The 25,869-nt window shown below is 35.8% G+C and overlaps 1 protein-coding gene across 4 annotated transcripts; it reads right to left on the reverse strand.

The window, feature by feature from the left end:
• Positions 1 to 757: 757 nt before the first annotated feature.
• Positions 758 to 25,869, reverse strand: tmtc4 (transmembrane O-mannosyltransferase targeting cadherins 4). 4 transcript variants are annotated; one of them, XM_056465464.1, is made up of 18 exons: positions 25,423 to 25,869; positions 25,108 to 25,307; positions 23,232 to 23,347; positions 20,454 to 20,670; positions 19,655 to 19,739; positions 17,506 to 17,603; positions 17,275 to 17,367; positions 16,903 to 17,064; positions 15,613 to 15,815; positions 13,231 to 13,405; positions 12,971 to 13,102; positions 11,397 to 11,476; positions 10,953 to 11,060; positions 10,711 to 10,852; positions 10,118 to 10,232; positions 1,391 to 1,503; positions 1,208 to 1,277; positions 758 to 983 (listed from the first exon to the last, which is right to left on the reverse strand). In XM_056465464.1, exons 2-18 carry the CDS (start codon positions 25,267 to 25,269, stop codon positions 835 to 837), a joined length of 2,220 nt encoding a protein of 739 aa, XP_056321439.1. In that variant the 5' UTR covers positions 25,270 to 25,307; positions 25,423 to 25,869; the 3' UTR covers positions 758 to 834. The 4 variants fall into 4 exon arrangements, with proteins under 4 accessions (XP_056321439.1, XP_056321438.1, XP_056321437.1 ...); XM_056465463.1 differs by having other exon boundaries at positions 25,108 to 25,303; positions 25,419 to 25,869; XM_056465462.1 differs by having other exon boundaries at positions 25,419 to 25,869.

Raw genomic sequence — 25,869 nt, forward strand, 5'->3', positions numbered from 1 at the left:
GCAATGTCTTAAGGATCTCAGGTCTTCAAAAGTGTCCTGTTGACTGGAGGAAGCAGGTGAAAAAATAGAAGCGCGCTGCACTTTAAACTAAGGAGGAGACTTGTTGACTGAAGTTGTGTCTCGAGGTCAGCCCTCGCTCAGCCCGCCAACTTTCAAGAGCGGCCAGCATGTGTGAGATGCCCCTAGGGACTGCGCTCCACCTCCTTTGAAGCCCCCATTCTGAGCTTCACTGTTTTCTTTGCTGTCATGGCTGCCGGCTTCCTACTTGGGCTGACCCTCTGGCCCTGGCCGAGGCACATCAGAGCACAGACTCGCAAAACACCTTTCCAACATTAACTACAGATGACTTGGAGGAACGAAAGGCCACGATCTGGTCCTTTAGACGTGTATGTTAGATACCACAGAAGATGTGTAAACAAACAAAACCCATACTGGTGTGTGAATCATGGTAACTCGACATTTTAAAATGCAATTTGCTGTAATGTCCACAGTGGAGTGAGTTCTTGGTAGATGGCCAAGAGTAACATATTTTACAATTACAAAGTGTAACAGACTAATAAATAGAAGCCCAGCTGACATAACATGAGGTCAAAGATGAAAGTGGAGATAGTGGATATGTTCCATATGTCTTGAGACTACAGTTACACGTGACAAACTCATTTGAGCCGGTTAAGAGCCAAAGTCTTGACCTTAAAAGACTGATTTGAAGCAAGGATGTGATCATTGAGGATTCATAAAAGACAAATGCGCACAATAATAGGATGAATTAGTTTATTTACTTGAGTAGAGACCGTATACAAAGACTTTTGTTGCATGCAGGTATCAAAAACAGTGTTATCCAACAGTCCTTTGCCGCTGTTCCAGCTTGCGTTTCAGCATGTTGTAGTTTTCCTTGGTCCCTGGAGCGCTGGGATCCAGTCGCAGAGACAGTTCATAGTGTCGCTTTGCTAAGTCTAGTTTTCCCCACCGGTGATAAAGAACAGCTGCAGGAGCACACAAAAAAAGAGCTGTCACTTAAATCAGGGGACTGTACAGTAACTCCGCATCGGTCCCCAGTGAATGGGAGAAGAATCATAGCCACTTCGCTTTGTTTGTTGATTCAATCGCACCGATTTATGCCTGTATCGTGTAACATTGCAGGAGTCAAAACTTGCACAACTGTTTTCGTGACAATGCTGAGGTGCCAGCGGGATCCTGGGAGACTTACCAAGATTACCATGGCAACTGGCAACGTTTGGGTTGATCTTCAGAGCGTTAAGAAAGAATCCCTCTGACTCCTGGGAGAAAAAGGAACATTGGTTATTATAAAGTTCCCTTCTGTATCAAAGAAATAGTTTGAGTAACAATTTCACAGAAAAAGCAGCGCAACGTGGAAAAAGTTTGGATTAACCTTGTATTTTTCCTGTTTCCCAAGGACATTGGCGAGGGAAAACATGATGGTGTGATCTTTTGGCAATATCTTTAATGCCTCCTTTCCAATCAGCTCAGCTTGTGCCAGATTACCTGTCATGAAAAAAAACAAACCATTATATTTAATATAAGCTCAGTATTACTGTTGCTCATACTTTAAGTTTTGAATGTCCCAAACCACTGGGCTTTTGTGAAGAGCGTGATTACATTTCTAAGACATAAGATCTACAGTTGAAGTCAGAATTATTAGCCCCCTTATTTATTTTTTTCCCCAATTTCTGTTTACCGGAGAGATTTTTCAACACATTTCTCAACATAATAGTTTTAATAACTCATTTCTAATGACTGATTTATTTTATCTTTGCCATGATGACAGTAAAAAATATTTTACTAGATATTTTCAAGATACTTCTATACAGCTTAAAGTGACATTTAAAGCATTGACTAGGTTAATTAGGTTAACTTGGCGCAGGTTAGGGGAATTATGCGAGTTATTGTATAATAAGGGTTTGTTCTGTAGATTATCAAGAAAATATAGCTTAAAGGAACTAATAATTTTGACCTTAAAATGTTTAAAAAATTAAAAACTGCTTTTATTCTAGCCAAAATAAAACAAATAAGTATATATATGTTCAACTGTATATAAAAAAAAAATATATATATATATATATATATATATATATATATATATATATATATATATATATATATATATATATATATATATATATATATATTTCAATGCGATTAATTAATGAAGAGTAAATGTAGCATTTAAAGGGATAGTTCACCAAAAAGATCATTTACTCTCCTACCACTTGTTCCAAACCTGTTTGAGTTTCTTTCTTCTGTTGAATACAAAAGAAGATATTTTGAGGAAAGCTGGAAACCTGTAACCATTGAATACCACAGTATTTGATTTTCCTACTATGCAACTCAATGGTTACAGGGTTTCAGCTTTCTTCAAAATCTTTTTTTGTGTTCAACAGAAGAAAGAAATTCATTAAGGTCCATAACCACTTGAGGGCGAGTGCACAGTAAGTGTGTTTTCATTTCTGGGTGAATTATCTCTTTAAGCAATGGATTTCAGAAGATTTAAGTATCTTAAGCATTCAAGTGGATCAGATAAGTATTCCTTTGTCCTGTTTTAGGACTTTTTAAGATTTGATTCTCAATTTCTATAAAGGCCCTATTTAAACATAACATCAAGAGGTATTTTTGTCAATCCAATCAAAATTAGACAGTGCTAAGTACAGGTATAAGTGGGGTCTATTTTTTTTAATGTGTCCACTTTCAATGTCTTCCAGAGAAGCTGAAAACACGCTTGAATTGCATTGGGATTGTAAACTACAAAATAAAACTACTTAACCTGCTTACTGACCTAACATAACTTGGGAAAAACGTGGTTTTTATGTGTTGTGAGCCATGTACAGTACAGTAACAGTGTTGATTCAATGCTGATAGTATATATGGTAGCATTTGTATTGTATATAGTAGCCTACTTCAATAGTACTTGTGCATCACACAGAGCTTTCCCTTGAAAGCGATGTATTCTGGAGCAAAACGTCTGGACACTGATCACACTTGTAGTGTCACCCTAACCCTAACATATCTTAACACCAAGAATATACAGGTTCAGAACACAAATACAGCAGTTTTATATCAAAGAACATTTAACTAGCTCTAAGAGTTAGGAATCACTAAACAATATTATCACATCACAATGCTGTTGTGATTTTAAATATATATAGCGATATTTTTCAATGTATTATTATCTTTTTCCAGCTTAAAACTATGTCCCCACAGGAAAATTTTGGCAACATTTTCTAACTAAATTACCAGAAGCATTTCTTAGTCTCACTTCAATTTTATTGCTGCTGTGCAAATACATGGGATTGTCTTAAATATACAATTTACTAACTTACTGCAGGTGACCCTGCTCACTAGAAAGTAAATCAATTGAACACCACCATGTAGTGGACTGTAGAGAAATTGATTTATTATCATTATTTTATTATGCATTTATTATAATTAATTGATTAGTATAATAAAATATTGGCTTTATTTTAATATGCACATCCATGTATTGATATAATATTGTCCATGAAACATTGCAACACTATGGTGTATATTTTCCCCCAACCTCACTAGTTTTAGTGTCAGACTAATGTCTCTTGCACCGGAAAATAAATTTTATTTTAATTTTTATTTAACTCATTTCAGTCATTAAAATTTGCTGATTTAAAAAACCCACAGAAAATGTGAGAAAACTGTATACATGTTTATATATGGTTTTAATATCACAAGACGACATCTGTACGGTGTCATTCTGTAGATAGTGTGGATTGCTCTGGTGTGTCAGCAGCCTCCAGAAGAGAGTTTTTCCACTCCACACATGGCTGATTCTTTTAGTTTCCTAATTAGAGGGCAACACAAGGGCTACTGACTTATTGATCCGGATGTCAAAACTCCCTCTGACCACAGACTCAGATAGATCTTCTCTTACCGCCTGGCCCTTAACAAATTTATGAGCTGCTGAAGATTCTTCCTCTCCACTGAAACCTAAAGAAAACTCATGTTTAATGTTATCACTCTTTCTCCATGCTTTTTGATCTCACTGGGAAACAATAGCAGGTAAAAACATCATCAATTTCCTGTTTTCATTAATTTCCTTATTTTGGGAGGGGTTTTGGCATCAAGTGGGACTGGAAATGCAGAGGGGAGAAGATGTGGGTGCCAGGGTGTATTTTTTTTTTATTTATTATTTTGGCAAGTAAAATGGACCGTGCCAAGACTCTCCAGGGAGAGCCAACCTGCCTGGGAGACGCGTTTGAATAAACGGCTTCTGTCAGGGAATCGCGCCATTCTCCACACGGCAGGGAAGAGTGGCTTTAAAACAACACACAAGGCTTTTAATACATAAATTTCAAGCATTGCTGATTCTTGCTCTTCCGGTCTAATCATGTTGGGTTCTTATGCTGGCATTTCCTGGAAAGGACATCCTCTGTTAATCCTGTAAAATCTCGTCAGAAATTTGGAAAATATTTTTATTTCATAATAATAAAAACAACAGCACATAAATAATTGCATGTAAATACTGATTCTTTTTAAAGTAAGGCCAGATGATACCATTTTAAATATTTTATTATTTAATATATTTAATATAACTGGAGTAATTTTGCTGGTGACAAAAAAACTAAACAAAAAACATTGTAATATAATTTTGGGCGTTTCTTAATTAGCAGTTAAATTTCCAAATGCACAACTGTCACAAACTGTCAGAGGTATTGGCAAGTTGGATTTGTTTCCATCAATATTCAGAAACAGATTCTATGATGCATTATAATTTTTACATATTAAAATAGGGCTGCATAATATATCATTTCAGCATCGATATCGCAATGTGCCCATCTGCAATAGTCACATTGCATGATCTGCAATGTCAAGTTGGGATTTTCCACAGTTGAAATAATACATGATTTATGCATTCACTGCCAATTTGTACCAACATGTTTATCATTTGCAGCTGTTTTTAAGGTCCGTGAGCATTTCAAGCCAGTTTAAAACATTCAGGCAAGAAAGTATAATGCTATTAACTTTAAGAAAGATTCATTGTATTTATAAAATGTAGACTATACAGTGATATTTTACATTGGGATTTTCCACAGTTTAAATTATATGTGATTTGTGGATTCACTGCAAAATTTTACTAAAATGAACCAGCATGTTTAGTTTCCCAGTGATGGGTTGCAGCTGGAAGGGCGTCCGCTGTGTAAAAACATATGCTGGAATATGCCAGTTAAAGTCATATGTGGTTTGTGGATTCACTGCACAGTTTTACTAAAGTTAATCAACATGGTTATCATTTGTATTTGTTATAAGGTCTGTGAGCATTTTAAGCCAGTTTAAAACATTCAGGCAGAAAATAACAATAATTTGAACTTTTAGAAAAATTAAATGTATTTATACGATGTAGACTGCAGTGATCTTTTTACCTTTGTTTATTGTTATTTTGCCTGCTAGATTCCCAGAAAACCATAAAGTTCTGTGCATTTCATTTGCATATTTGCTCCTCTGTATTTGTCAATGCTAGTAATTTAGTTTATTTTCATTCATGGAGATGCACTAAACTACAAAATCATCCCAATCAATCTAAAATTATGAATTATTTCCAAATAGGGCTGTTCATTTCATCTGGTGCTAGTTGCTGGTTATCTTATACTGCCTCCCTGTATACTATTGAGACAGTCACTTTATCATAATTATCACATTTACAAGCTTTTTTGCACTATATTTTGCATTATACCGTACATTTTGCACTATATACTGTTTTGTATCTGCACAACTCTGGTTTGCGCTCCTTGTCATATGCCCTTAAGTGTAATTGTAGTGTTGACAAATTTTTATTTATTTTTTACTTTTATTTTTAGATTATATAAATATATATATATATATATATATATATATATATATATATATATATATATATATATATATATATATATATATATATATATATATATATATATATATATCTTTTTAAAATTCTACTTTTTGTATTAATATAATATGTTAGGCACCTAGGGACTAAGAGTAACGCAGTTTCGATTCTCTGTATGTCCTGTACATGTGGTTGAATTGACAATAAAGCTGACTTTGACTTATAGTATAATGAAAAGTATAATCGATATTGCAATTTCATTTCATTTAATTTCATTTCAGTTTAATACTTATAAGTAGGGGTGTAACAGATCACGGTTGATCCGTGATTTGTATAGGTCACAACCCACGGTTTAGAACACATGCGACCCACAGATTAATACGTTTTTTTACTATTAGATTATTGCTAAATTTGCAACGACTGCAGAGAAATCTTGTCTCGCGCCATTAAAATCACATGTATAAAAGCATTTAGGCTTTCCTCTAAGATATAATGATGACGGACGAAGTGGTAGGTTATTTGGGATGTGGTCACAAACAGTCAAATAACAGAAGTACTGGGATAACAGTTTATAGTTTAGATAAAACCACTGATGTTTATGATTAAGATTAAAATCACTGTCATATGCATTTAACGATGCTCAAAAATGAAAGTTGTAGGCAGCAATTACATTATTTAACCAAAAGGTGGCGACAACCAGCCATCAAAAATACGCCACTGAATAATTCTTTAAAAAGGATCCATTTAGCAATGAAACATGAAGTTTTATGAGTGAATAACTGAAGCATTTATTGAAAATGAGACTAAAAATAAACATGGGTTGTACAAATTATAATGTTCGATTTCTACATTTAGTGTCATCAGCAACAGTAGTAGTAACAGTGAATTTTTCACAGTACTGAATATTTACTGTTTATTTTTATTTAGCTGATTATTTCTTCGTTTTATTTTTAATAAAATTACAGCTTCTAAGTTCTGTTTGTTAAAACCAAAAGTGTCTTGCAGTACTGTTTTTGTAATAAATGGAAAGCAAATTACATTTGTCTCCTCCCCTTTTTGGCTGATCTGAAAAATGGCCCAATCCGAGACTAATAACGTGATCCGAACCTTGAGATTTGTGATCAGTTACACCACTATTTATTAAGTAAAGTATTACTTTTACAGGGCCATTGTTTGTTTTTTTACTCGAATTTGACTATTTTTGGTTACATATTTAACATTCTGAACTCTACTTCAGGTTGTACATAGATCCTCTTATTGTAAATCATAACTTTAACTTTTAAATCACAAACATACAAAAAGCATTTAAATGTTATTGGGTAATTTGAATAGAAAGCTAAGTTTTCTATCCCTGTAGGGTCTCCGACAAGATAAGGGGGTGAAGATAGGGTGCAGGAGTTAATTGTTGTAAAGGCTGAACTAATTATGCAGCATGGCCCCATGTGGCAGCGTGCACCTGACGCTCAGCATCTGCAGAATGGAAGTTCACACCTCTCTCTCTTCCTCCATCACACACTCAGCTATGTGCCGCGGCTATACTTGGGACACCAGACAATAACGACAAGGCGGCAAGATTTGGGAGGAGGCCAAGATCATCTGTTTACCCCCAAGGGCAGGGTCAAGGTCACGTTTAATGAGAACACTCACTCAGTTTACGCATACATGACTGCACCCTGTCTGGACGTGACAATACAAATCTATACTGCATTGCTAAACTGGGATGTATGTGAAAGGTAATGCACCATCAGCGAACTGAACTCCAACAGGGTGATGGATCAGGACGCTGATGTGAAGCTGCCTGTACATTATCACGCTTATTACATCGAATAAATAAATGAATTTGGTATATTTAATATGCGGATGCACAGATTTCTGCTGATACCGTGAATTGAAAACTTGTTATATTTGAAAGCTGATAACCAATATATAGGCTGATAAATAAATCTTGATTTTTTTTTTCTTCCTGAGCCCTGAAAAACAAAATGAAAACAGAAAGAATAGACAAATACTTTATTTTTTTAAACATCAAAATCATTTCCCAAATTTTTTTTAATCTCAGTTATGATGCTGCCTATATTAACCGGCCAATCAATATCAATACGATACGATTCACGATTCTAACCTCACGATTCACAATTTATTCATGAATTTTTAAACAAAATTATTTGAAACAAATTCAAGGTGAAGAGCTCTATATATTTTTCTTCTTAAATGCTGCACATTTTTGCAAGATATAATATATTTTCTGCCATAACTAAATTGCTATTTCAAAGCAAATTTCCCACCCCAAAACGAATAATACAAACTAAAGAAGACTCATTAATATAAACAAACTAAAACTGTGACTGTGCTGGGATTTTACATATTTTAAAAAGAAATATCAGCATCTATGTTTTCTGGCATAAGTTGAGGTCTTTGCACATTTACAATGTCCCTTGCTGATGGAAAAAACTCTTTCACTGGGGACTGAGATGGCTGGTGTTGAGAGGAAAGCCTTTCATAAACCAGAGAGCAGCGTCTACAGAGGCAGTCAACAGGCCCTCTGTTCCAGGGGACTGGCCACTGGCATAAAAAACTGATTATAAAATTATTAATTATGAAGAAGAATCGAGACAGGAGTTGAACATTATTATAAAGATGATTAAGTAATATTACTTGTATAATTAATTAGTATCACTAATTTAAGAAGAGATAATCTTCAGCATTTTAAATGTTCAATAATAATAAGCAAATTATAAACATTTCATAAACTAATTTGAAAAGAAAAGGGTAAAAATAATCTAATACCTGCTTCTGTAACAGAACAACTTTCTCTTTCAGTCTGAAAAACATCTTCACACTTTCGTTATGAATACACTGATGCACCGTGTGATCTCCATAGCACTTGCTGTAACAAGCAGAGCTGCAAATCCGGTCCACGTGGTTTGGCTTATTAATAGTTTTTTTGCGTATAGACGTCTGTGATAGTAGTTTTTCACTGTGCTGATGGTTTATGTGCATCATATTAATTTTTCTGTTAGTGTAAATAAACGTCTTTTTACAGTATTTGCACACAGTTTGTTGTTTTGTTTGGTGCACTTCACTGCTGTCATTTTACTCTGCCACCCCACCTCTTGCTTGCTGCTGATGTGCAAGTAAAGCGAGTTTGTGCCTGTAAACAGCGCCCCCTCTGGTCAAAACATCTATCGCAATTCGTTCAACATTTCAACGGGTTTGAATAGTCACATATTTTATTGGATTTTCAACCGATTCACAGTGAATCATTACATCCCTAATATCAAGTATTCTAAATTCTTACAATATGCATATTACTATTTATATGTATACTAGCAAATGTAAGTATAAGTATATGATAATCTCTCGTTAATCGTGGGAGTTCCGTTCTAAAAATAACCCGCAAAAAGTGTAATCCACAAAGTAGTCAGCTTTATTTTTTATAATTAGATGTTTTAAGGCTGTAAAACCCATCACTGCACACTTTATACACTTTTCTCAGACAGGCATTAGGATGTTCACTCCTTTCTCTCGTTTAAACACTCTCAATTTCAAACCTGCGTAGAATTATGGCATGAAACCAACTGCAGTCAGTGATCCACAAAGCTAAAGCAGACTCCATCTTTACGAAGGTCTTGTTGCAGACAGTTACAACCCTTTTTGCGTCCTTGTTGTAGCTTATTGCTGCTGTTGTCTTTATGTTATTTCCCTCCTTCTTCTTTATCTAATAAAACTAAAATTATTTTATTCCGTAATGGCGGCCTACAGCCATGTAACTTTTAAGTTACTTTAGTATGTCCAGAAGTCCAACTTTTTGTGTGATGGTTAGCATCTTCCTCTGCATTTGAGTGCTATCACAGTGCCTTTAACGGTGCAGAATGTTTCGTCGACGTTGTGGGGTTTGTTGTTGAGGAGAAATTGCAAACATAGAGTCCAGCACTTTAGAGTCACACTGCTAGCGATCGAAGATTTCTGTAAATTTGGCAAGCTGAATGCATTGTGTAGCTACTGTACAGGAGAATTGGCACAGAGGAGATTGATTGACAATGGTCTACAGCCAATCAGGATGCACAACACAATGCTCTAATCCGGACGCAGAACACAATTAACGCAAAAAAGCATGTCCAATTTCTCTAAAGAATCTGCGCAAATGCAAGGTCGCAAATGGTGAACTGCGTTATAGCAATGGACCACTGTACTAGTTTTTCTGTTTGTGATAGTATTCACTGATCTTTAAATCTGATCAAACAAACAAAATCAGGTGTACATTACCAGTGTTGTCTAACAGTATGACCATATTGTTCCATGCCAAGCTGTGGTCAGGCTTCAGCATGGTGGCATTCCTCCAGGCATTCAGCGCATCAATGCTGCGGTTCAGGTCTGCATACTAAAGGCAAAACAAACAAGCACAAACACATCTCTTTAATGCTTAGCACTGTCCAGTTTTAATCATTTTATTCTTATAGATAATGACCATGGGGTCCGAGGAAATCTGAACGTGCATTTCCTACACATATCCAAAGCATGTGCATTAAACACTAGGATATTAAACACTAGGAAGTTCATAATTCATGGAGTACTTGAATCAAATCATCATTGCTGCAAAAATAGCACGTAATTACACATCATAATGAGCAATATTTAGAGCGGAATAGACAATTTCTGGCTATAATTAATTATAAATTGCCCCATGTTGATTTGTACTCGCACAGAAAAGGTGGATAAAGTGACGCAAGAACCATGCTAAATATTAAAAATCCATGCTGCACGATTCAGAAAACGGACGTTTAGAGTATGGGAAAAATGTTGATGATAAGTAGTAAATGCTTAAAAGCTATAAACAAATTACAAAGCACATCTCTTACCAGACGTCCCAAGTTGTAATAACAGTCTGGGTATTTCTTCCTGAATCGAATGGCGTTCCAATAGCTCTGTTCAGCTTTGTAAAATTTTTTTAGACTGTTCTGCACAATACCCAAGTTCATCCATGCTGCAGCAAAATCAGGCCTAAACCCATCAAAGAAACAGGGCAGAACGATTCACAACCTTACAGATTCAGAGGAACAGATATACGGCACTGCATCTGAACTGAAAAATCTTCACTCACTGAATATGAACCGCAGCTGACAGGAGCTCTTCAGCTTCCTTTAATTCATTCCTTTCCTTTAATATATTTCCAAGATTGTTCATAGCATGAACGTACTTGGGATGTAATCTGTAACCACAATTAGTAAAAAAAAAAAAGTGTAAGTGGATGAAAAGTGATCATTAACTTATTTCATATAACAGATTAAGATTGGTAATATTTTAAGTAATGTTCAGCTACAGCAATAACACAATTATCCAATGATGAAGACATCATGTATAAGAGATCATGTATAATTTCATTTTCAATGCACATGATTTATATATTTCACCATTGATAATTTCAGGTGTGTTTCAATTAGATGGTATAAGAAACAAATCTTGCTTATATTGTGCTGTTTAAATTTGATCTTCAAAGATTAACACAACTTGAAACATGATTTTTATTTTTGTTGTTGTTGTTTACCTGACTGCTTCTCTGTAGTACTGGACTGCAGCACTCTGGTTTCCCCTGTCAGCAAGGTTTTTGCCAACATTATAATGCACCTGTGCAAGGAAGAAGGAAGTTAGAAAGCTCGTCAAGCAAATAAAACCATTGGTGTGCAAAACTGGACTGAATACAATTGAGAACAATTCTGTATTTGTTTTTCTCACAACTTTTTGGCTATTTGGTCATTTAGCTAATGCTTCAAATCCAAACTCAGTAATTATTATTTATCTCACAGAAAACTTACTAGATTCGTTTTTTTCTCCTCTAGAGAAACTTGTTTTGCTTCTTGCCCAAGGCTTTTTGTGTTGATGGGTAAGCTGAAGTTACCATAATGGATTTTACCAATGGAGTGGTGTTAAACTAGAGATGCACCAATCGACTGGCCAGAAATAGGAAACAGACAGTTTTGGCTCAAATTCCCAAAAGGCAACCAGACTTCAGTTTTAATTTGGCTCTGCTCTGTTCCGGACTTGCACAGAAAAACTGCACTACAAAGAGCACAAATATACAAACAGACAAACTGTACTGTCAGCACAGATGCCACATGGGAATGGCCGGGCACTCATGGGAAAACATGAGATTTCTTTTAACAATGTTGTTAAAAGTGATGTTTTCAACATTAAATACAAAGCAGGCAGTTTTCATTATAGCTCCTGTTTAGGTGATCACTTCGAGTTTGAAAAACTGCATTAAAAAAAAAAAAGCTGGAAATATGTTCATTCATTCCATTTTTAAAGCTAATTAAACATATACTTAAAACAGTATACTTGGGCTTAATTCAGTATATTTCAAGTATATTGCAGCTGTTGATTTCATCATATGTGTCAATTATGAATACATATATTTTTTTTATATCACCAGCAGAAGCTTATTGTTCTTAATGCTATAATCTCTGAAAAAATAAAATATATCCTAAAATACTGAACTGGGGGTGGGAGATTGTATTCATAAATGTTCAGATGGCATTTTGCTTTTAGATTTTTTCCATATAGTAAAATACATATTAAATACCAGCACATCTGCTTTTTTTCTGGCCCTAACCAAGGAAACGTCATTATTGCAGCCGCTGGAATATATTATTACATTATTCTAGTTGCTATAAATGCTGTGTACCAATAGAGAATTTACAGTTTCATTGTTATGTTTTCATAGGGCTGGGTGACTAAAGGTAATTTTCATGCCTATTTTGTCAGTAAAGATGGTCTTCAGAGGAGATTTACCACTGATCACATCCTGCTTCCCTGACAAGATGTGCATGACAACCATAGTTTTGCTCAATCACGTTTGGGATTTCATTTCAATTAATTTCTCAGATCAATGTTTTTACTTTAATTCTACAATAAATAAATAATTTTTAAATTTTTTTAATAATATGAATTAAAAAATATATAGAATTTAAATAATAAGAATGCACATTGGTAATGAAATCAGACAATGTGCTTTTAAAAAAATCTGAATTGGCCATAAAAAAATTATATCAGTGCATCTCTAGATTTCACCAATGATGTAAAGTTAACCTGCAGTATGACAGGGCAGGCGTACTGTCTCACCTTGGCGTTGAGCGGGCACACAGAAAGGGCGCTGGTGAAGAGACTCTGTTCAGACCTCCACTGTTGACTGCGCTGTGCAGAGCGAGTCACATTCACACACAGCAGCGTCAACGTGGCTGCTTTCAGCAGCCTCTGCATTCAGCCCACAGACATGACACATGAACGCAAACTCAACCGAACATTAGTTACAGTGAATTATGGTCTGATGGTGAATATTAGGAGGCGATAAGTGGGAAATTGGTGTAGAACAGGCCACATACCTTGTGTTTCCTCCAGCGGCAGCTACAGTAGCCCACAGCGTAGGCCAGAATGAGGCAGTAGCCCGCTGAGGAGAGGTACAGCACACGCTCCGCGATCACAAAACCCACTCTGAAGAACACATTACTGGCTGGTAGGAAGGGGATCACCAGCAGTACCAAGCCAAATGTCAGAGTTCTGGAATACAGAAAACATACATTGCAATAGGAGCAACAATGTGAGGATTTAAATACTATTACAATACTAATTATTATTACTAATTATTTATTTTTTTATTTTTTCATTATTATTTATTTCAAAGATTGAGGATAAGGAAAAAAATATATATATTGAACATTTGTTACAAATACAAACAAAAAACAAATAAACTCTGTATTAGAACCTGCTTTCGAAGTATTTCAAATTGTGCTTCATACAGGTGAGTGGGCTTGACAAACCACCTGTAGAAACACTCTTCTCTCCTATTCACATGACACTTTATCTAAACTCCGTCTTACAAGAACTAAATAATGAAAACGATGTTTACTTTAAATGTACCACAATCATGTTGCACTGCTTGCTTCAACCTTAAATAATTCTTGCACAATATTAAACCTTAAATACCTGTCTTGCATAATATCCTGCACATTGTTCAGTCTCATGTAAAAGTAGTTGTATAGCCTGTCTTAGGTGTATAGTTAAATATCTTATAGTATATTTTAGTTATGCATAGGTTTTTTCTTTTTTTTAAATCACTCTTATATCAGTGTTGTGTTTGTATTTATGATTAATTTATGTAGCATCGGTGTCCTGCGAGACACAACATTGTATTCCTCTTTTTGTAGGGGAATGTAGGGGAATAACAGTAAAGCTCGACTTGACTTGACTTTTAAACATTTTTAATTCTTAGAAAAAAGAATTTTGAAAATAAAAATATCGAACCACACAAATGTTTTAAAATAATAAATTATATTGAAAATAGACAACAATCAATTTCACAGCATTATTGTTTTACTTTTGATCAATGTAAATGCATTCTTGTGAGCACAAGACTTCTTTCAAAAATGTTGCACACTCTAAACATTTGAAAAGTTGTGAGGGGGAAGAACAGATTGATCTGGTTTGAGATTGACTTTAGTTTAAAATACAAAATGTTGTCAATTACAGCTATTTTTTGATGTTACATGAACATAAATGGTGCTCTGTTTTAGACATGTTTTCATTCATTTTGAACAACACAATAGAGAATATGAATCTGTCACTACAGTGCAATGCATTCTTGGTATTTAGCACAAGGGAGCCTAACTCCCATTGATCTCTACTGATTTATTGTATCATGTATACACTCATCAGCAATCAACTGTAAGCTCTCGCACTACTAATACTGAAGAAAATCATATATGGAAATGTTTTCTTGTGGCAGCTCGTTGATGCCCTGTCAACTACAGATAAAATCATTCATTTATTTAAACTATATAATATTGGTCTCAGGTGGCATGGTGGCTCAGTGGTAAATATTGTCGCCTCACATCAAGATGGTCGCTGGTTCGAGACCTAGCTGGCCAGTTGGCATTTCTGTGTGGAATTTGCATGTTCACGTGGGTTTCCTTCGGGTCCTCCGCTTTCCCCCACAGTCCAAAGACATGCAGTATAGGTGAATTGATTAAACTAAATTGGCCGTAGTGTATGAGAGTGTGTGTGAATAAGAATGTGTATTGGTGTTTCATAGTACTGGTTGGGTTGTGGCTTGAAGGATATCCGCTGCGTAAAACATATGCTGAAATAGTTAGCGGTTCATTCTGCTGTGGTGACCTCTGATAAATAAGTGAATAAGCCGAAGGAGAATGAATGAATGCAGTTGGTCTCAGACTAGAAAAGAGCAACTGCATTTTCAGTGGAGTTTCAGTGCTTGCCTGCTGCTCTGAAGGCGCTTGAGTTTTACTAAGTCACTTTCACGGCCTTTCAACTTGTTTTATGCTCAAAAACACTCTAAATGAATGCTTGAGTATATTTAACTGATTATATTTTGATTAATGAAACTAAAAATAGTCACATTGGTGGTGGAAAACACTTATTTTTACATTGTAATTAGTAGTACTGTTATTTGTTATTCTGACCAACTGCTATTTTCTGGAAAAGAAAACCTAAAATGCTCAAAATATATTTTTATTTGAAATTTGAACCATATTAAAATAAAACAAATGACATTAACATTACTCAAATCCATATCCAATAAATACAGTAAATGCAGATAAACCCAGATTACATTACAGCAGTATGATAGACCGGCAGTAACTGTGTAGAAATAAATGTTCAGATAACAACAACCAGACTGTCTTTTTAAGATCACGTCTCCATTTCCAAAAGTCTACACACAGCATGTCTTATTTTGATACAGTGCTTACCTTCTTTTATTGCTGTCCTGTGAGAACAGAGCTTGGCTCACCAAGCCAATCAGACAGAACCACAGAACAACAGGCCAGACGATCCTCCAATCAGCAGCTGAGCAAATCAGAGGCACACAGCCCATTGACCAATCAAAGCACAGCCACCAGGGACACAGCAGCAACCAGGCATTCAAAGAGTAGTAGTAATTATAGTTCACAATCTGAGAAAAGATGACAGAGAATATACTGTATGACAGTCTGTGTGGTCTGTGTAACTACAACAGTTATATTAAAGGGGAAATGAAGCACTCAGTCAAGTTTACATTATTTTGTAAATTAATTTCCACTTTAATGAAAATATATATAACAAACTCGATTAATGTAACCATTTAGCAGAAAACGGCGTGTTGTACTATAGATTTTAGACTTAGGGTTCCGCCATCTTGGAATATCGATGTGTCTGACGTCACAGGGCTGGTTCCGTTCCCTCAGCTGAACAGATACAGTGGAAGTAATAAACTGAACACAGAGACTGCAAAGGCTAGTTTAACCCAATGCATGAAGTTGGGAGCTGGTGCAAATACAAGCATCAGATGTGTATCTAATATAAAATTATATATTTATTCTATTTTTCTTTTTCTCCTTTTTAATTACTGATCATTCGACGTGCTTTGGTTTACTGCCTGACTGCCTGTCTGGGTTTCAACCATGGTTTCAACCAGGTCCGGTACTGATGTAATGGGGGCAGGTATTTTCACTTTTCACTACTACAGCCCACACCTTATTTCATTGTTAAACCAAACTAAGGTCAGTGTGTTTTGTACATGGCTGGTTTTTACATCCTTCATACATGTTGTGAGATGGAATTGATCGACTTGAAAAGGCTTTGCAGTCTTTGCAGTCTCCGTGTTCAATCCATTATTTCCACTGTATCTGTTTAGCTGAGGGAACGAAACCAACCCCGTGACATCAGACACAGCGACATTCCAAGATGGCGGTGCCCTAGGTCTAAAATCTAGTAAATTAATTGAGTTAGTTTAACATATTTTCATTAAAGTGGAATGTAATGCACAAAATAATGTAAACTTGACTGAGTGCTTCATTTTCCCTTTAAAGTATTGAGTTTGAAATAGGGTTGCCACAACACCAATATATTAGAAGTGAAACTAGAGCAAAACAAATATAATTTAAGAAAAAAAAAGAATGATAATAACAATTTTTATGAATTTACTAAAGACATACTTTACAAAAACAAGTTATTTTTCCCTATGTAGACTTTTAACTGTCAAACCTAAAAGGACTGATTACCCTCAGGATGATATTTTCTGCAAAGGATGCTGGGTTATCCACTTCGGTGAAAGATGGAGGTCCAGTTCCCATGATTTTCCATCTCGCGTACATAAGTAAGGAACCACCAAGAAAGAGAAGAGCCAACCTCATAAGCAAACCGTTTCTTGCCAAACCACCAATCTGGGTGCAAAAGAGAAAAGTTTAAACCAATTATACTTCAATTAACTTGTCTATAGCACTTGTTCACTGCTGCTCTTATAGTTGTGTGCTTCCTTGTCCTCATTTGTAAGTCGCTTTGGATAAAAGCGTCTGCTAAATGACTAAATGTAAATGTAAATTAGAGAGATTGTTTGAATATAAAAAATGACACCCTGTGAATCAGACACTTACGTCAGCTGATTTTCTCCTGGACAGCAGCCGGTGAGCAAGCTCATAAATGTTCAGATTGCACACCATGAGAATGTCATAAGCAGCATTAACTCCCTTCAGACAAGAAAGAAAAGAACACGGATATTTTATGGGTGGTGAAGGCGCTAGTTTAAAAACAGATGTGAGGTTGTCCAACATATGCTGTGTGTGTTTCTATTACTGTATTTGACCTGTGTACATATTTTCACTTACCAAAGCCGTAATGCCTTGTTCCTTGCAGAGCATGGCTACAGCACACAGAAGAATGCTGCCAAATATCCACAACACAGAGAACTTTTTATCACCACCAACTGAAACAAAAATTGAGTACTAAATTAAACAGTTTATCTGATTCACAATAAGGATTATTTCTCCCTAGAATTAACCTCTTAAGGGGTAAGGTGTTTTTTACATGCATTTGCTTATTAGAACCTAATTAGAATAAAAACTTAAGTATCATCTTTTTATACAGTGTACTTTTAGAGAAAAATGATGTCTATATATGTGGACTCCTGGTCCGAATTTACATAAAACACTTTTTCCTGAATTTTTTTTATGCAAATTCAACATAGAATTTTTTTTGGAACTTGCTTTGACTATCAAAGAGTAAAAAAAAAATTTTCCCCCATTTTGGATAGTGAAAAATAGTGTTTAGGATATTTCATGTGCTGCAAAACAGTTGCAGGATGACACTGTATATCTGTAACAAAATCTAAAACATTCAAAGTATTTTAAATAACCATTTAAGAGCTAAAATGTGCTGTCCATGTATGTGGACACTCAAGCCCTAGGAGGTTAAGATTATTATTCATTCTTTCATTTTCCTTCGGCTTAGTCCATTATTTATTAGAGGTGGCTACAGCGGAATGAACCGCCAACCATTCCACCATATGTTTTACACAGCGGATGTCCTTCCAGACGCAACCAAGTACTGGGAAATACCCATACACTCTCACATTCACACATGAACTCATACATTCATTCATTCATTCATTTTCTTTTCGGCTTAGTCTCTTTATTAATCTGGGGTCGCCACAGCGGAATGAACCGCCAACTTATCCAGCATATGTTTTACACAGCAGATGCCCTTCCAGCTGCAACCCATCACTAGGAAACATCCATACACACTCATACAGTACGGCCAAATTAGTTTATCCAATTCACCTATAGCGCATGTCTTTGGACTGTGGAGGAAACCGGAACACCCAGAAGAAACCCATGCCAACATGGGGAGAACATGCAAACTCCACACAGAAACGCCAACTGGCCCAGCCGGGACTTGAACCACTGATCTTTTTGCTGTGAGGTGACAGTGCTAACCACTGAGCCACTGTGCCATCTAATTATTATTCATTATTTATCACTTGACGACATATTTGGAAAACTCCATATGCATGCCGACAGAAACACTGGTGCCATCTTGCCTTTCTCTCTCACTTGGTCAACGTTTGTTGTTGTTAAATGTGCTATATAATTAAAGCAAAACAAAACACAGAGCATATATGAAGAAAAGCTGTCGACAGCCAATCACACGCCAAGTATTCACATGCTTTTAACACTCACTCAAACGCTGTTTGTTATATTTAAACAGTGATTTTAGCATTTTATTCACTTCAGTTGATGTGTTTTCTGTCTATTTCATGCATCCACTATGAAAAGTGAAAACAGATGTCTTTAATTACTTCAACTTATTTTAATAAGTTATCCTGGTTTCAACATTTTTTAATACAAATTTTAACTTAATATATTAGTCAGTTTGATTGATGTAAGGTTTTTTTTTACTCAAAGGATGTATTTAAATTTACAAAAAAATTTAAATGACAGTTCACCCAAAAATGTTAAATTATGTCATCATTTACTTACCCTTTAATTGTATCAAAACTTTTTTGAGCTTCTTTCTTCTGTTAAACACAAAAGAAGATAATTTTTTAAGAAAGCTGGAAACTTGGTTCAATGATGTGAGTATTTGTTTTTTCTACTACAGAAGTCAATGGTTACAGGTTTTCAGCTTTTTCTAAAATATAATCTTTTGCATTCAACTGAAGAAAAAACTCACAAAGGTTTGGAAGCACTTGAGAGTGAGTACCTTTTGGGTGAACTATTCATTTAAAGCAGCAAGCCTTTTTATTAACAGTGTAGGTTTATAGTTAAAGTTAATCATTTACCCTGGTAAACTTTGAGCAATGTAAAACATTAAATAACATAGATGAAATGTTGTTAAACGTGTTTTGAAAGGGTGAGTCAATAATGACTTTTTTTTTTTAAGTATTCATCATAAGATTTAGGGTTAGGAGTTACATTTTACATAGCAGTACACAGTAATAACTGTATAAGAGTTTAGTGTTTTAGTTTGTCAACTGACCTTGAAAAGCTTTGCAGTAAACCAGAAAAGAGAGCTGAAAAAAGAGGGCACACAACAAATCTGCTCTGCCAACAATGCCAGCCACCTACAAGACAGACAGCCAACAAAGGAGATTATTCATAAGATCAACTAAATACTTCAGAGAGCAAAAGGACACTGTATCATCAAGCATCATCCGTCATCATGCAGGTCATGGCCGTGAAATCCATCCCAAGAGCATTAGTTTTGACAGCAGCAACGCTTTTACCACCTAAACAAATGAAATCCTGCTTGTACATTAAAGGTTAAAAAACAGGCAACATAAAAAAAAACATCCTTCGCCGTCCTTTCGTCTGTGAAATTGCCTGTATTTCTGGCAGTGCCAAATTAACGGCAGAGGCAGGAGGCAGCACTCATTACAGAACTGCAGTCAGCCCTGGCTGGAGTCCTGGGGCCACCTTCTTTGATACATCCCGTAGGCCCGAGTCAGTGGTCTCTCTGAACCTCACCCCCTCCAGGTCCAGGGCCCGTCTTTCTGAACCTGATTAAAGAGCAGATACCGGAGCATCGCCAGCCTCTACCGTGCTCGGACGCATTCGTGGTAGGTCAGAGCGGACATCGGCTTGTTGTTAATAGCCACGGCTGACTGTAGAGCCCACCTATGTGATCCACACCAGCTGCGTGAAGCTTTCTTCTCCACGGGCCTTGTAATGTATGTTTCATGCAACATCAATGAACATTGTGATATGGAGCATTATAGTCGGAGATTGTTTACAGGGCAGAGACGGCCTGCTGAATCACGTCTTCCCACTCTACTTACACTTTCTGTGTGAACTGGGTGTGCAGCAAAGAAAAGCGCCGCCAGGAAGGACGCTTTCGGAGGGAGACTGAGTTTCGCCCCTTTTCCATCTTGAACCGGGCCACCAATTAATATTGCAAACACATCAATCATTAACACAGAAATAATACAGTGGAGAGCAACGTTGAGCACGTGAAAGCCAACTGGATGCAATCCCCCAGCCAAGAGGTAGTTAATCCTGGGAAAATATGAAAGAGACACAAATCAGAAGGATTCAAGCTTTGACTTAGGGCTGTGCAGTATGATGATACATATCGTACAGACAAATTAAAAAGTCTCGTTTCATATGGACTCTTTTCACATTTTTGGATATCTCAGCAGAATCATAGTCGGGTAAACTTAGAGAGCAATAAATGTGAGAGTATCCCAAATATATTTGTTTTGTTTTCATATTTGCTCAAATAATAAAGGAAAAACTTCATAATGGTGTTTTCACTACTTTCAAAAAAAAAAAAAAAAGTGAAACAGCAGCCAAAACGTCCCACCCATACACAGTGCATTTGATACACCTCGCATAAGTGGTAATTTTTATTTAGTTATTTTTATGCGAAGGAGATATAAGACCAAGTATAGGTTTATAAAAAGTACAAATTTAAAAAAAAAAATAATCAAGATATTAAAAACTGTTAGGAATTAAGATGCTGTATCACAGTCTTATGAAAAGGGTACATTATGCTCCATCGTTTATTTTGTGATGTCACAAATACATTGTTTATGGTAATACATTTGAATTCAATTTATATAAGCGCCATATTACATGCCATTATGGGGATGCAGCCACAAATATAAAAAACATAATTATAAGAAAGTTTTGAAAGCACTATTTAGTGATTTTGTATATTTATATGTTGGTAATTATTCATTTTTGAAATGTGTTTTATTTTCTATTCATATTTATTTTCTATTTTTAAATTTTTAATCCAGCATTTGACCTGAAATTCTAAATAAAGTGAGAAATAAAATCAGAGAACATTTCTGAGTGTACACTTTAAATATAAAAAACAAATAGTTTTATGCATGTGGTCAATATACACTCACAGGTCACTTTATTAGTTACACCTTACTAGTATTGGGTTGGACCCCTTTTGCCTTCAGAACTGTCTTAATCCTTCGTGGCATAGATTCAACAAGGAGATTTTGGTCCATATTGACATGATAGCATCACAGTTGCTGCAGATTTGTCGGCTGCACATCCATGATGCGAATTGGATTGAAATCTAGTGACTGTGGAGGCCATTTCAGTACAATGAACTCATTGTCATGATTAAGAAACCAGTCTAAGATGATTCATGCTTTTTGACATGGCACGTTATCCTGCTGAAAGTAGCCATCTGAAGATGGGTACACTGTGGTCTTAAAGCGATGGTCAGGAACCATACTCAGGTAGGCTGTGGCGTGGACATGATGTTCAATTGGTACTAATGGGCCAAAACAATATCCCCCACACCATTACACCAGCCTGAACCATTGATACAAGGCAGGATGGATCCATGTTTTCATTTTGTTGATGCTAAATTCTGACTACCATTCGAATGTCGTGGCAGAAATCGAGACTCATCAGACCAGGCAGCGTTTTCCCAATTTTCTATTGTCCAATTTCGGTGGGCCTGTGTGAATTGTAGCCTCAGTTTCCTTTTCTTAGCTGATAGGAGTGGCACCCGGTGGCACCCCCTGCTGTAGCCCATCCACCTCAAGGTTGGACATGTTGTGCTTTCAGAGATGCTCTTCTGCATACCTCGGTTGTAACGAGTGGCTATTTGAGTTACTGTTGCCTTTCTATCAGCTTGAACCAGTCTGGCCATTCTCCTCAGACCTCTGGCATCAACAAGGCATTTGCTCCCACAGAACTGATGCTCACTGGATTTTCTCTTTTTCGGACCATTCTTTGTAAACCCTAGAGATGGTTGTGCGTGAAAATCCCAGTAGCTCTGCAGTTTCTGAAATACTCAGACCAGCCCGTCTGGCACCAACAACTATGCCACGTTTAAAGTCACTTAAATCGCCTTTCTTCCCCATTCTGATGCTCAGTTTGAACTGCAGCAGATGGTCTTGACCATGTCTACATGCCTAAATGCGTTGAGTTGCTGCCATGTGATTGGCTGATTAGAAATTTGCATTAACGAGTAGTTGGTACCTAATAAAGTGGCCAGTGAGTGTATACAGTATAAACTATTAGTTGATTGAATTTATAGAAATGTTACAATATCGTGATATATTGTAATCAGTATACGAGCCGACTTATATGGTGATATAGGATTTTTGTCATATGGCCCAGCCCTACTTTAACTTTGTGCAGTGATTACAAAAATGATCTGAAAGCTAAACAGCAGAAATAAATTGGCACAGAGTAACTTTTATGGTCGACTTGGTATAACGGGCCATTACTGATGCAAAACGATGTCATTCTCATTAGCAGCACGCAGGACATGAATTATGCCCCCTATATAGATTCCTCACAGTTGCAGTCAAATGCCAAAGACAATTCTAAAATGAGTTTGAAAAAAGGCATTATATGCATCCAATTTTAATGTCAATTATTGTAGCGTTCGCTGAAGAAGCACTTGGGGGACCTCTTTTGATTTCCCACTGAGAATAAAATTACAAGTCCACACATCTAATAAATGCAAAGGCGTTTGACAATATTCACCATAAGCAGGTTGGACTATTACCTTGTGTTAATCATCAGTCACACAGCAGTAATTGAAAGGCTCTTTTGTCTTTGTGGTGAACAAACTGTACCTGAATGTCAGGACGGTCAGCGGCCGGTAGGATTTGTGACTGGAGTTGCTACTTAAGTTACTTCCCCAAAAATCATTTTTCCAGATGTTACTGAGAGGAGTGTCAGGATTCAAATCCTAAGAAGTGCAGAAATCACATACATTTGAATTGTAAAAAAAAACTTGGAATGTACAATTGAAGTCAGAATTATTAGCCCTCCTGAATTATTAGCCCCTCTGTTTATTTTTTTCACTCAATTTCTGTTTTAATGGAGAGAAGATTTTCTAATCATAATAGTTTTAATAACTCATTTTTAATAACTCATTTATTTTATCTTTGCCATGATGACAGTAAATAATAATTAAACCATGGTTTGTTCTGTAGACTATCGAAAAAAATATATAGCTTAAAGGGGCTAAAAACTGCTTTTATTCCAGCCGAAATTAAACGAATAAGACTTTCTTTAGAAGAAAAAAATAATATCAGACATACTGTGAAAATTTCCTTGCTCTGTTAAACATCATTTGGGAAACATTTAAAAAAGAAAAAAAATGTACTGTTTAATCCATGTAATGTTTACAAGAAGCTTTGTATTTTGTAACTTTCAAACAAGAACAAAACTCCTATTTCAAGTACTGTTATCAGGAAATTCAAACAAGCGCCAATCAGTAAAACAGTTTTAAACAGTATTTTGCATTGCATTTACCTTGAGGCAACTTATTTAGTACCTACAGCTAGTTCGCTAAAGAAATAAATTGCTTCATTTCTCTAAATATTTGCCCTATATTAGCCTTTATATTAATTCTGTTTTACTAAACATGTTAGGGATGCTGTAATGTTAAATGTATAACTTTAAATAAATATGTTACTATAGTAAAAATGATAAATATGTTAATAAAAATATATATTTAAAAATGTATGCAAAAACTGTCAAATTTACATTTGCATAACATTTTATTGTATTTTTTTGGTGGAAATAGCTGAAAAAACATATTATAAAATTAAAAATTAATTCAAAGCTATTTTATGTTTTCCCCATCAAATGTACTAAAAATGTGACTTCAAATTTGAGGTATGTACCAAACAACCAAACACTTCTGTGTATTACACACACACACACACACACACACACACACACACACACACACACACACCGGATGGATTAAGATTCTGACGGTATGATAACCTTGGATAAAAATATCACGGTTTCACAGTTTTACGGTATTGTAATTACTGCTCTAAAACATATTCTTTTTAAATGTTTGGGTAAAAAACTAAAACTTGTTCTCCTTTGAACACAAAATATTAAATTATTTTGTTACAGTAAACATGTCAGGCTAAACAATTCAAATTAGTCATTTAGTTTTGCTGTTTTCAAAAACACAGATTTTTACAATTTAAAACAGCATCTTTGGACATCTTTTCATCGTTTCCAAACCGCGGTATACCTTGAAAAACGGTTACTGTCTTATGTCTAATGTACAACCATGGACAAAATAAATGAGCACTTAAAAACTATTGTACTAAGAGAATATATTGTATACATTATACTAAGGAATGTTGTATGTAAACAATGCAAAAAGTCTTCATCATGTATTAACAGGTAATAACATTGGAAATCACATTCATCTCACCTCGCAAATTAAATGTCAACATTTTTTTGCCATACAATGGGAATGAATAGTACCCAAAGCCACTCCTTGATGCCTATTCATTGTCTTTTTAAGAAAAAAGTATAAATATAACTATAAACATGATCATATAGTCATATAGAATGACACGAGGCTAATTAAACAAAGCATTTTGACTATTTTAGTTAAATTATTCCTTTCAATAAAGACATCTAAAAAAAAAAAAAAAAATCTGAATAACAAAAAATGACCAGTGAGGGTGGTACCTTGTTATTGATGATGGCTTCTGAATCATCAAAGACAAAGTCCCCATCATAGCTGTTTATAAAACAGATCAGGGCAACAAAGGCAGTAACCAGCCGGGAGTGCAAGGGTCCCAGTTTTGGCAGTGGGATGTGATGATCCCAGTAAGGCTCAGAAAGCACCATTTTTCATGTGGTTTCTGTTCATTCTGACCCACCACTGTCTTGCAGAACAAAGAAAGCAGGGGGAAGGTTAACACAGCAAACAAACAGCCCAAAATGACTTCAGAAACGACACGTATTTCGCGAGAAGAGTGCACAAAGTGTAAACATACCTACTGTATGCACTACAGCGATGTGTTAGAAAAGACAGTGTGACATTTCAGCACAGTTGCACGCAATGCTGCATGGTTGTAGACACAGATGCACGCAATGCATAGCAACCGGCTTTCAGGTCGAGCAAAGGATACGAAACCATTCACACTTTCTACGTTCTCTGTTTCATATATATCCTACTCGTATAGGTTGCTCGTGCGCGAATGGCTACAGTCTAAACATGATTTACAAATATTAATAGTATAAACGTGCACTGACGTCAATGACTGTCTGCCCGCCGACGAGGACGATTTGCAATCTGTAAGAGACGAGCAGCACAGGCTTTAAATCATCGCTGTCACATATACGATGCAAAGATCACTGAATGTAAAATTAAAAGCTTAATACGTGGCTGAACGATGGCTTATCCCTGTATGAGCCTCGCTAGCGTCAACTTCCTGCTAGAGCGAG

The sequence above is a fragment of the Danio aesculapii genome, chromosome 9, assembly GCF_903798145.1.
Source record: "Danio aesculapii chromosome 9, fDanAes4.1, whole genome shotgun sequence".
In the NCBI taxonomy this organism is placed as follows: domain Eukaryota; kingdom Metazoa; phylum Chordata; class Actinopteri; order Cypriniformes; family Danionidae; genus Danio; species Danio aesculapii.

Excerpts from the sequence above, each read along its gene's own strand:
- tmtc4 (XM_056465464.1), bottom strand. The coding sequence starts at position 25,269 with ATGGTGCTTTCTGAGCCTTACTGGGATCATCACATCCCACTGCCAAAA. Across the intron at positions 13,406-15,612 it reads CAGGACAGCAATAAAAGAAG|AACTCTGACATTTGGCTTGG; the intron begins GTAAGCACTGTA and ends TCTGTATTCCAG. Across the intron at positions 10,233-10,710 it reads ATTACAACTTGGGACGTCTG|TATGCAGACCTGAACCGCAG; the intron begins GTAAGAGATGTG and ends TTTTGCCTTTAG.